General features: G+C 35.0%; 2 protein-coding genes across 2 annotated transcripts in view; one reads left to right on the forward strand and one right to left on the reverse strand.

Moving 5' to 3' along the window:
- RTN1 (reticulon 1) overlaps positions 1 to 13694 on the reverse strand; it is a gene marked incomplete at its 5' end in the record, with an annotated part of 387521 nt that overhangs the window by 339000 nt on the left and 34827 nt on the right. The window lies entirely within an intron of this gene.
- The window catches only part of LRRC9 (leucine rich repeat containing 9), a gene marked incomplete at both ends in the record, with an annotated part of 100909 nt that overhangs the window by 79291 nt on the left and 7924 nt on the right, over positions 1 to 13694 (forward strand). Inside the window, 2 exons of the mRNA XM_080808574.1 lie at positions 1295 to 1512; positions 5945 to 6013. Coding sequence (XP_080664700.1) covers positions 1295 to 1512; positions 5945 to 6013 — 287 coding nt within the window. The remainder of the gene's footprint in view (positions 1 to 1294; positions 1513 to 5944; positions 6014 to 13694) is intronic.

Here is a 13694-nt window from a genome sequence, read left to right on the forward strand (position 1 = left end):
ATTCGAGGAAATATGTTACATTTCAAGGAGACGAATTTCAAGATCACAGGATCGCACATTCAGTCATATATTAGTTTGCTAGGGCTGCCATAACAAAGTACCACCAGTTGGATGGCTCAAACAACATATGTATTTCCTAACAGTTCTAGAGACTAGAAGGCCAAGATCAAGATGTCAGCAGGGTTGGTTCTGAGGCCCTCTCTTTTTGGTTTATTAGATGGCCTCTGTGTCTTCAGATGATCTTTCCTCTACATGTTACCTGTGTCCTAATATCTTCTTATAAGGACACCAGTCATATTGGATTAGAGCTCACCCCCAAAGACCTCAGTTAACCATAGCTACCTCTTTAAAGACCCTGTCCCCAAATACAGCCACATTCTGAGGTACTAGGGGTTAAGACTTCAACATATGAATTGGGGGGAAGGGGGTGATCACAATTCAGCCCATAACAAACAAGGAGGATGAATAGTCAATGAAATACAGTATGGTATAGTAGAAGCAACTCTAAGCTTAAAATGTAAAAGTCTAGGTTAGGCCTGCTGTTGCCACTTTTATATCTTTGTGCAAGTAACTTAAGTTACCTCAGTTTTCTCATTATTAAAAATGATAATATTTTCCCTGTCCTATCTTGAGACTCTAGTAGAAAACACATATAAAAGCATTTTGCTAACTCAAGGGTCCTCTTCTTATTAATTATCATTATCATTAATACTTACAAAGCTATTGATTGCTACAGTAGAGAGAAATCATAGGTTATAAAGAAAGGATTGAGATTTCAAAGAATGTAATGAATGCTTAATTCATTTTTAATTTTTTAATGTGATTGTGCAAAAATATGTTGAGAAAGAAAGAATAGCACAGTTAAGTTATATTCTTCCAACTTAAAACACAACTCATTCATATTAATAAATATTTAAATGTACCTATTTAAATACCTATTAAAATAATCAAATATACTCAGGAAGTATATCTTCTGCAGCACTTTTATACATCTACTTTTGTCAGTATCAACTATTTTAGCCCTCCATTACTGAACTGATAGAATGGACCAATTACATACATTGTATACATCATATCTTGGTCTTTCAAACATAAAGGAGAAATTTCACCAAATATTATTTGATGATGAGGGTACCTTCCTATAAATACATTTCTATTTCTCCTTGAAAATATGTTCTTTTTAATATTTTACTATTTAAAAAATCATTTTATAAAAAATATTTCAGTAAGATAGGTAACCTTTTAACCAGAAGGTTTGGGCTCTCCTGACCTATCATGACTTGTGTTTCTCCAGGGAATGAAATCAGTCAAATTGAAGGGCTTGACAATTTAGCAGTCCTTCAGGAATTGGTAGTGGACCATAACCGCATCAGAGCATTTAATGATAGTGCCTTTGCCAAACCAAGCTCTCTGTTGGCACTTCACCTGGAGGAAAATAGACTACGAGAGCTGAGCAAATTACAACCTTTGGTAAAACTAGAGAAACTCTTCCTAGGATATAATAAAATCCAGGTAACATTATTTTGTTTGTTATGAGATTTACAAGACTTAACTCCTCTGAACATAAAGGTTCCAAACACACCAATGAAAACTTTGCTAGCATGTTAACTTATTTATATGCCATGTGAATACTCTGTGAAGCAGGAGCATATAAATAGTTTGTGATGCAAAGATGTCCACTGTGTTCTAGACTTTTTAAACCAACCAACCCACATGCATCCACCTGCTAAAAAAAAAAGTTAGCACTAAATGTTCTAAGCTCTTCTCAGCAGTCTTCTAAGAGATCTCTCTTGTTCTGGACTGCTCTCGGCCCAAGATATTTCTTTTCTTTTTTTTTTTTTAATTTTTTTATTTTTTTAAATTTCTTTTCAGTGTACCAGAATTCATTGTTTATGCCCAAGATATTTCTGTATCTCATTCCCAGATTTCCTCTGGCTCTTTAAACTTGGCATTTGTCCTTGGTCTGCCTGACATTTGAATTGGTTCTTTTTTTTTTTTTTTTTTAAGATTTTATTTATTTATTTGACAGAGAGTGAGAGATCACAAGTAGGCATAGAGGCAGGCAGAGAGAGAGGGGGAAGCAGGCTCCCTACCAAACAGAGAGCTCAATGCAGGACTCAATCCCAGGACCCTGAGATCATGACCTGAGCAGAAGGCAGAGCTTTAACCCACTGAGCCACCCAGGCCCCCCTGAATCAGTTCTTGATAATGGACCTTGACTTGGCTTTAATATTCCAACTCTACCCACTCAGGGCTTCCCTTACTTTAGTTTTACCTGCTCAGAATTCAACCTATTTCCTTTAGGCACTGTCCCAACTGGGCCTGCCCAAACTCTCTCCTGACATAGTCTGCAGATAAGAGGATTGAAGGCATATATAACTTTACACAGCCCTAACATTTCTCCCAGTGTTTTCATGATGATCTGTTAGCCCTCCTCTTACCAATTTCACTACTTCTCCCCACACCTCTAAGACAATCTCAAAGACAAAATGAAATGTGGACTTCCACCCAAGAGCAGGAACCAATTATATCTTGTCTACATTTGTATCAGAATATAACTATGCCTGGTACACAGTAATTATGCAATCAATATTTGTGGCTCTACTTGCTAGAGTTCAGGAAGCCCCTTCTGGGGTTATATAAAAGCCTGTTCAAGGCTAGAAGGACATCATGAGCACTGTCCTACACAGCAACTAGGAAATAGACATACAGAGAAAAATAGCAGACAACTAATTTATCAAGATTCAAACAACTTTCATCTGAGAAAAGCCTTCCAAACTGGCAATGATTCTTACAAAGCTTTATCCAGAGGAGATCTAAACTGGGAAAATTGTAATCCTATGGAAAATCTTTCCAGTGATAGCAACTAAGCTGACACAAAAGTTTGTCATATCAGATTTAACATGCATAGGAGATCTTACCCAGTATCAAGTTTTACTATAATTTCAAGGATACATGGGGTCTGGGACATTCCTGTGGCTTCTCAGGTCCTTTCTTTCTATATACTCTCTAGCTTAGATTAAAATATAAGATCTCCAGGTGAGATTTTGTGTGATCTCATATAACAAGGAAGTGTTTCACTTATGAAATGCCTCCCATTTTATACTTGAGGTTATGTGATATTTTATAGGGAGCCATGTCTTGATAATTCTGTAGTTGTAGGTTTATTTACTATAAGCACTCCTTAACCAGGGAGATCCTGCTAAAAATAATTCACATCTTAAGGACCTTTTTCCTAGTGAGTATCATTGGTCTATTTGACAGCACAGCTATTTGCCATCATAATTACAAAAAGATTAGACCAGTTAGATTAGACCAGCTTTTCCCGAGTTTCCTTGCCCCACCTCCCTACCCTTCTAATCCACTAAAGGAAGAGAAGGAATGGCAGATTCACTGTTATAACAACTTACTCCCCAGTAACTTAAGCAAGATAATGTCTAGTTGAGGTTATTTTTTATAAAAATTTAATATAGTTAATAGACAACCTATATGATAAATCATGGGAAATTATACATACATCATGGAATGAAGGGGTATTGATTGTTTAATTATTACCCCTCCATGGTTTATTTTTATCCTTGAAATAGTATTTTTCCTTGAATTTAGATTGATCATTATACCATCAAACTTATTCTAACAATATTATAGTACCTTAATATAACCATACATTTAACTGGAAAACATTAACTGAGAGGAGTAAGAAGTTGAATTGGAGGTTCTGTTTAATTTTACTGAAAATAATATGTTCTTCAAAATTCTTAACTCTCTATTCAGAATTTCTTTTTGGAAGAGATTTTTTTTCTCTTGATTCATATCAACATGGGTAGGCTGACACCAGCATTCATTTCCACAAATGGGCAATCAGATTATAACACTTGGGTTGATAAAGACCTCTACAATAGGAGGGAAAGGGCACAGAAAAATTAGGAAGACAATACTTCAAATGAAGATATATGCAGCCCTGCATTAACCTATTTTAAAATCTTTCATAAACTGCATATCCTTGATAACAGATTCCAGTGTGAAGCTTTTCACTTAGCCATCATGACCCATAATGTAGATTTGGAAAATTGTTGCCTATAGTCCTGCCTTTGCAGATAGAACCCCAGAAACACAACTGAAAGGTGAGTTATTTAATTCAACTTTACAGTCCTATTTGATTCCTGTGTCTAAATGATTCCCCTATCTGGCATCAAACAACAGTGTCTACTTTCAAACACTTCAGTTATCACCCGAGGCTGGAAATGACTCCAGGAAATACTCCATTGCAATTTCTTGCCCTAACTGAAAGGCTCCAATCTAAGCCTAACTATTACCATGATTGCCGTAAGTGCTTATCCTGAAAATGGACTCGAAAGATAACTATTGGTGTGCTGGTTAATGTTTAATGGCTTGCTCTGCAGGGAAAAAAAGTCCTAATAAATAGCATTTGCCAACTTCCATGGTATAATTTCTTCCACCATAGCTAATTTCAAGTTAAAACACCATCTCACAAAATTCCTGAAAATTTGCCATATTTAGCCAGTACAGAGTAAGTCCAACACTCCATTGTGAAAAAAAAAAAATCTTATATTAAAAATGGGAAGTCATCAGCCCTCTTCCCCAATTATAAACATACTCATTTTTTTGATTGTCTCTTTATACCAGCATTATCCTCTACAAATTTAACACTGTTTCTCATATTAACATCTCCCATGAGAAACAAACATTTTAATTAGAAATACTTCACTAGTGAACACTGCCAAACTCTGTTTATAATTTGAGGAAATTTTTGAGAAAAGACTTTTCACACTTTTATACTTTCTAATCAGGCTTTGATTCCACAGACAGGAACCACCAGTGGGTCAAATGCATAAAGACAAGACAGATAACTGACCATCAGAGCTTTTCTAAAGTCCTCGATTATAACACCTCTAAGATCAAAATTGTAAAGATCAGCCATTTTAATCAAATTCCACTTCCAAATGGTCTCAAATAGGTCTAAGTTTTTTTTATAGTTGCTAGCTGAACTGGCTATATCTGCTTGTCATTCCAAATAAGAATAGGAGCATATCAATAACTTTATTTTATCACTATAAACTAGCAGCAAACTAAGGTTGGGCTTGTCACCTAAATTTTGTCAGAAATAGTATTTTTAAAAATAGTTTTAAAAATTAAAATTAATTTTAATTACAAATAAATGCAAAAATTAAAATGTATTTGCAAACTTTCATTCATGTTAAATAGGTAATAATAAATAACCTATCCAGTAGTGAAGACAAGTTATTCAACTAGAAAAATAGTTTTTAAACTATATATACTCCCAGAAAATATATTAGATGTAGTCCACTCAATATTACATATTCCTTTATGGTTAAGGTTGTGTTTAAAATTATTTCGACTAGGAGTGCATGGGTGACTCAGTCGTTAAGCATCTGCCTTGGGCTCAGGTCATGATCCCAGGGTCCTGGGCCCACATTGGGCTCCCTGCTCAGCGGGAAGTCTGCTTTTCCCTCTCCCACTCCCCCTGCTTGTGTTCCCTCTCTTGCTGTGTCTCTCTCTGTCAAATAAGTAAATAAAATCTTTTTAAAAATAAAGTAAAATTATTTAGACTGGATTTATCATCTTTTTCATACTTCTGGGTCCTCTAGAGAATTAACCAAATAAAATCTTGGCCCTAGACCATAACTTTTCAGAGAAGAAATTTAGTCTTTTCTTGCAAGTGCTGCTATATGGCCTGTTTTCCCTGTTAGAATATCATCTTTACCAATCATGCATTTGGAATTAATAGTACATAGATTTGTCCTTAATCAAAAATACAGAATTTGTTGCTCAAGTTCACTTTGGAGAATTCAATCATGAGCTAGCTGTAATCCAGCACTTATATATGACTACTTCAAAACAGTGCCTATTTAAAAATATTGGATCTAACCAAATAGTAATTTATTGATTAACTTTTGAATAGGATATGGCAGAACTGGAAAAACTTGATGGTATCTCTTCTCTCAGAGAGCTTACAGTTTATGGCAATCCAGTGAGTATGTTACTTTTATAATTTATCAGTTAATTTCATTATAGTTGTATATAATCTATTTTTATATGTGGGAATTTATCCATTTCCTTATGTGTAGACAGTACCCAAGCACAATTTATTGACTACTGTCCTCTTCTAACTGGTGAAAATATGTAAGAGGATCTGTTTCAGGGTTCTACATTGTATTCACTGGGCTATTGTCAATCCCTGTACCAATATTATACTGGTTAATTATTAAAGTTTTATATTAAGTCTTGGTGTTTGGTAGAGAAAGCACCTTAAATTTTCCTTCCCTTCCTCCTCCTCTTTTTCTTTCTTCACTGTCTCAGCTGTTCTTGGCCCTTTACAACTGCTGTGAGTTTTAGGAAATAGCTTTTGAAGTTATGTGACAGTCTTGCTGACATTTTATTTGGAATTGCATGGAATATATAAATTAATTTTGGGAGAAACCTGCTATTTTTCCTGTTGGAGGTTTTGGAGGATCAAATAAGCAGCACCTTTACTCACCTAACATCTGAACAAATTGACAGATATAACAGTGGCAGACGGAGAGGGGAAAATATTTTGCTTAGCTTCATGAGAAAGCCAAACAGGCCTGCTAACGGATCCCAGAAATAGCAATCATGATCACCCAGTAACAGGAAATACTTAAATGAATTCTTTCCACAGAGGAGGAGAGCTTCTGCAGGAGGAAGAAAGGGCATTCTGTAGCAATACATTCCTTCCCAAGACAGAAGTTAAATATGCTCAGTTTAATCTTTCTCAGTTTATCAATTAAGTCACTCTGCTCCTAGTAGTGGAGTAGAGGGGCTGAGAGAGCCCAGTAGTGCCACATCAGAGAGAGCTATTCAAACCAAGACATAACAATAAGCAGTCTCCCCTAATATATGTAGTATTGAGGTTTCCCCTTCATAAGCATGAATATCCATCCCTACATTTAATCTATGTAAAATTTATAGATTTCTCTTAAAGGTTTTAATAATCTTTGGTTTGATTTATTCCATTGTTTTAATAGCTATCTTGAACAACATTTGTTTATATGTTTCTGTTTGTTGCTGAAGTATAGCAATTCTGATTTTTGCATATTACTCTTTCTCCAGGAACTTTGCCGAACTCTCTTTTTAGTTCTCATGGATTGTAAATTTTGTTGGGTTTTCTCTGTAGACTATCATATTATCTGCAATAATGACTCATTTCTTTCCAATCCTTGTGTTTTTTATTTCTTTTAATTCTCTTAGTGTGTTGACTAGGACCTCTACTAAAGTGTTGAATAGAAGCACTGATAGTAGGTAACAGACTTCAAAAAACACTTCAAAATTGTCACTATTAGTGATCTCTATCTGTCAAATAAATAAACAAAATTGTCACTATTAAATATGAGTTTGTTATAGGTTATGGGTAGATAACGTTCAACATTTTAAAGTAGTTCCTTTCTAATTCAGTTTACTACCTGTTTTCATCATGAATTGGATATCAGTCATTGGATTTTGACTAATTGGCAATGTAGTTTTCTCTTTAAACTGCTTTAGTGTTAAACCATCATTAATCCTGAATTGAATACTATTTAGTCATGTTTTATACTTTGCTGAATTCAATTTGCTAAGGTTTCATATAGTATATCTGTATTTATGGAAATAAGTAAAATTATCTTGTAATTGTTTTCTTATGCTATTCTTTTAAGTTCATCAAGGCTGTTCTTGCCTCATAAAATTAATTGGGAGCTCTCTCTTGCGAGTCTATGAATTAGCTTATATAGGAGAAAACTCATGTGTTCCTTGAAGGATAATTAGAATTTTTTAAAAGATTTTTTTAAGAAATTTATTTGAGAGAGAAAGAGCGTGCACAAGCAGAGCGGGGAGGGAGAGGGAGAAGCAGAAAACCCCACTAAGCAGAGAGCCCAATGTGGAACTTGATCCCAGGACCCTGGGATCATGACCTGAGTGGGAGGCAGATGCCACTGAGGCACTTAGGCACCTGGATAATTAGACCTTATCTCTAAAACAATCTGGACTCAATAATTTTTGAAATTAGATTTTAAACTACTTATTCAGATTATTTAATGGCTATAAATCTAATCATGTTTTCTATTTCTCCAAAAGTCAATATTGAGAAGTTACATTTTTCTATAAATTTGTCTTTTTATATAAATTTTTATATAAATTTAAAATTTATATGTATGTATACTATCTGTACATAAATACATATGTATTTATATGTGTGTATTACTGCCATAATACGCTCATGAATTTTTTTTAAATCTCCACTGTATTTGTGTTTTTTCATCTTTTTTATACCTAAATTTGCTGATTTTTGCTTTTCTCTTTTATGTTTGATAAGTCTTGCTAAAGGTTTGTTTATTATATTAATTTCTTCAAAGAACCATATTTTGTTTTTATCAAGTGGTTAATTTATTTGGTTTATTTTTCAATAATTCGCCACCTTATTATTTCCTTCTTTTAGTTTCTTGGAATTTACTTTTTTGACTTTTTTTTTAAAGATTTTATTTATTTATTTATTTGACACAGAGAGAGATCACAAGTAGTCAGAAAGGCAGGCAGAGGGGGAGGGGGAAGCAGGCTCCCCGCCGAGCAGAGAGCCCAATGCGGGGCTCAATCCCAGGACCCTGAGATCATGACCTGAGCTGAAGGCAGAGGCTTAATCCACTGAGCCACCCAGGTGCCACCTTTTTTGACATTTTTAACATTATTTATTCAACTATTTTTAGCATAATACTGACTCTTTGGTTTAGCTTTTATTTATTTAAACTTTTATTTAAATGCCAGTTCATTAACATACAGTATAATAGTAGTTTCAGGTGTATAATATAGTGATTCAACACTTCCATGCACCACCTGGTACTCATTATAACAAGTGTACTCCTTCATCCCCATTGCTTATTTAACCCATCCCCCCACCCACTTCCCTTCTGATAATAACCATCAGTTTGTTCTCTATAGTTAAGAACCTGTTTCTTGCTTTACTTCTCTCTCCCCCTTGTTTTTTCCTTGCTTGTTTGTTTTGTTTCTTAAATTCCACATGAGTAAAATCATATAGTATTTGTCTTTCTTTGACTGACATATTTCACTTTGCATGAATCTGTCTAGCTCCATCCATGTCATTGAAAATGGCAAGATTTCTTTCTTTTTTATGACTAATATTCCATTGTGTATATATGTGAATATGTAAATATATATATATACATACACACACATCCTCTTTATCCATTCATCAATCAGTGGGCACTTGGGCTGTTTTCCATAATTCGATTGTACATAATGCTACTATGAACATTAGGGTGCATGTATGCCTTTGATTTACTGCTTTTGTATTCTTTAGGTAAATACCTAGTAGTGTGATTGCTGGATCATAGGGTAGTTCTATTTTTAACTTTTTGGGGACCCTCCATACCACTGTTTTCTAGAGTAGCTGCACCAGTTTGCATTCCCACCCACAGTGTAAGAGGATTCCCTTTTCTCCCCATCCTCGCCAACACTTGTTTCTTGTGTTGTTGATTTTAACCATTCTGACAGGTGTGAGGTGATATCTCGTTATGGTTTTGATTTGCATTTCCCTGATAATAAGTCATTTTGAGCATATTTTCTTGTGTCTGTTGGCTGTCTATATGTCTTCTTTGGAAAAATGTCTATTTGTGTCTTTTGCCCTTTTTTAATTAGATTTTTCATTTTTGGGGTGTTGAGTTTTATAAATTCCTTATAAATTTTGGATACTAATCCTTTATTAGATATATCATTTGCAAATATCTCCTCCCATTCAGTAGATTATCATTTAGTTTTGTTCGTTGTTTCCTTTGGCTATGCAGAAGCTTTTCATTTTAATGGGGTCCCAAGAGTTTACTTTTGCTTTTCTTTTCCTTGCCTCAGGAAACCTTATCTAGAAAGAAGTTGCTATGGCTGATGTCAAAAAAATTACTGCCCTGTATTCTCTTCTAGGATCTTTATCATTTCACCTTTGATGTTTAGGTCTTTAATCCATTTTGAATTTATTTTTGCGTATGGTGTCAGAAAATGGTTTTCATTCTATTGCATGTAGCTATCCAGTTTTCCCAACAACATTTGTTGAAGAGACTGTCTTTTTCCCATTGGGTATTCTCTCCCACTTTATTGAAGATTAATTGACCATATAATTGTGGGTTCATTTCTGGGTTTTCTATTCTGTTCCATTGATCTATGTGTCTTTTTTTGTGCCAATACTACACTGTTTTGATGACTACAGCTTTGTAATATAACTTAAAGTCCAGAATTGTGATGCCTCCAGCTTCGCTTTTCTTTTTCAAGATTGGTTTGGCTATTCAGGGTATTTTGTGGTTCCACACAAATTTTAGGATTGTTTGTTCTATCTCTGTGAAAAATGCTCTTGGTATTTTTATAGGGATTGCATTAAATGTATATATTGATTTGGGTACTATAGACATTTTAAGAGACAAAGAAGGGCACTGTGTAATAATAAAGGGGACAATCCAACAAGAAGATATAACAATTGTAAATATTTATGCTCCCAACATAGGAAGACCCAAGTACATAAAACAATTAAGAACAAATATAAAGGAACTAACTGATAATAATACAATAATAGTAGGGGAATTTAACACCCCTCTTATATCAATGGACAGATCATCTAAGCAGAAAATCAATAAGGAAACAATGGTTTTGAATGACACACTGGACCAGATGGACTTCAAAGATATATACAGGCCATTCCATCCTAAAGCAACAGAATACACCATGTTCTCGAATGCACATGGAACATTCTCTAGAATAGATCACATCACATACCTGATCACAAATCAGGTCTCAACCAATACCAAAAGATTGGGATAATTCCCTGAATATTTTTGGACCATACTACTTTGAAACTGGAACTCGAGGGGCGCCTGGGTGGCTCAGTGGGTTAAGCCTCTGCCTTCGGCTCGGGTTATGATCTCAGGGTCCTGGGATCGAGCCCCACATCGGGCTCTCTGCTCAGCAGAGAGCCTGCTTCCTCCTCTCTCTCTGCCTGCTCTCTGCCTACTTGTGATCTCTGTCTGTCAAATAAATAAATAAAATCTTTAAAAAAAATAAAAAATTTAAAAATTTTTAAAAAATTAAAAAAAAAAGAAAGAAGAAACTGGAACTCGATCACAAGAGGAAATTTGGAAGGAACTCAAATACTTAAGAGGTTAAAGGGCAGCCTACTAAATAATGAATGGGTTAACAGGAAATTAAGAAGAATTTTTTAAAGTCATGGAAACAAATGAAAATGAAAACACAACTGTTCAAAACCTTTGGGATGCAGCAAAGGTGGTCCTAAGAGGGAAGTACATAGCAATACAAGACTTTCTCAAGAAGTGAGAAAAGTCTCAAATATGCAACCTAACCATACGCCTAAAGTAGCTGGAGAAAGAATAACAAACTCTAAACCAAGCAGGAGACAAGAAATAATAAAGATTAGAGCAGAAATCAATGAAATAGAAACCAAAAGAACAGTAGAACAAATAAATGAAACTAGAACCTGGTTCTTTGAAAGAATTAATAAGATCGATAAACCCCTATCCAGACTTTCAAAAAGGGCAAGGACCCAAATTAATAAAATCATGAATGAAAGAGGAGAGATCACCCCCAACACCAAAGAAATACAAACAATTATAAGAACATATTTTGAGCAACTATATACCAACAAATTAGGTAATCTGGAAGATAATGGATGCATTCCTAGAGATGTATAAAACTGAAACAGGAAGAAATAGAAAACCTGAACAGACCCATAACCAACAAGGAAATTGAAGCAGTCATCAAAAATCTCCCAACAAACAAGAGTCCAGGGCCAGATGGCTTCCCAGGGAAATTTACCAAACATTTAAAGAATTAATACCTATTCTTCTGAAGCTGTTTAAAAAAAAAAAAAATAGAAGTGGAAGGAAAACTTCCAAACTTGTTCTGTGAAGCCAGCATTACCTTGATCCCCAAACCAGACAAAACCCACCAAAAAGGAGAATTACAGACCAATGTCCATGATGAGGATGGATGCCAAAATTCTCACAAAGATACTACAAATAGGATCCATAGTACATTAAAAGAACTATTCACCACGACCAAGTGGGATTTATTCCTGGGCTGCAAGGGTGGTTCAACATTCACAAATCAATCAATGTGATACAGCACATTCATAAAAGAAAGGTCAAGAACCATATGATCCTCTCAATTGATGTAGAAAAAGCATTTGACAAAATACAGCATCCTTTCTTGATTAAAACTCTTCATAGTGTAGGGGTAAAGTAAACATATACCTCAGATCATAAAAGCCATCTACAAAAAGCCCACAACAAATATCATTCTCAATGGGGAGAAACTGAGAGCTTTTCCCTAAGGTCAGGAACACAACAGGCGTGCTTACTCTCACCACTGTTGTTCAACATAGTACTAGAAGCCCTAGCTTCAGCAATCAGACAACAAAAAGAAATAAAAGGCTTTCAAATTGGCAAAGAAGTCAATCTCTCCCTCTTCGCAGATGACATGATACTTTATGTGGAAAACCCAAAAGATTCCACACCAAAATTTACTAGACCTCACATAGGAATTCAGCAAAGTGGCAGGATATAAAATCAATGCACAGAAATCAGTTACATTTCTATACACTAACAATGAGATAGAAGACAGAGCAATTAAGGAATTGATCCCATTTACTATTGTACCAAAAACCATAAGATACCTAGGAATAAACCTAACCAAAGAGGTAAAGGATCTGTACTCTAAAAATTGCAGAACATTTATGAAAGAAATTGAGGAAAACTCCATGCTCATGGATTAGAAGAATAAACACTGTTAAAATGCCTATGCCACCTAGAATAATCTACACATTCAAAGCAATCCCTATCAAAATACCATCAACATTTTTCACAGAGCTGGAACAAAGAATCCTAAAATTTGAATGGAACAAGAAAAAACCCTGAATAGTCAGAGGAATGTTGAAAAAGAAAACCAAACCTGGTGGCATCACAATGGCAGACTTTAAGCTCTATTGCAAAGCTGTAATCATCAAGACAGTATGGTACTGGCACAAAAACAGGCACATAGATCAGTAAAACACAATAGAGAACCCAGAAATGGACCCTCAATTCTATGGTCAACTAATCTTTGATAAAGCAGGAAAGAATATCCAATGGAAAAAGGACAGTCTCTTCTACAAATGGCTCTGGGAAAATAGGACAGCCACATGTAGAAGAATGCAACTAGACCAATTTCTTACATCATACACAAAGATAAACTCAAAATGCATGAACAGCCTAAATGTGAGATAGAAATCCATCAAAATCCTAGAGGAGAACACAGGCAGCAACCTCTGTGACCTCAGCCACACCACCTCCTTGCCAGACATGTCCCCAAAGGCAAGGGAAACAAAAGCAAAAATGAACTATTGGGACTTCATCAAGATAAAAAGCTGCTGCTTTTTATCTACAGAATTAGAAAAGACACTTATAAATGACATATCAGATAAGGGACTAGTATCCAAAGACTATAAAGAACTTATCCAACTCAACACCCCCAAAAAACAAAGAATCCAGTCAAGAAATGGTCAGAAAACACGAATAGACATTTCTTCAAAGAAGACATACAAATGCCCAGCAGACACATGAAAAAATGCTCCACATCGCTTGGCATCAGAGAAATACAAATCAAAACCATGA

This window comes from Martes martes (assembly GCF_963455335.1).
Source record: "Martes martes genome assembly, chromosome: 7".
NCBI lineage: Eukaryota > Metazoa > Chordata > Mammalia > Carnivora > Mustelidae > Martes > Martes martes.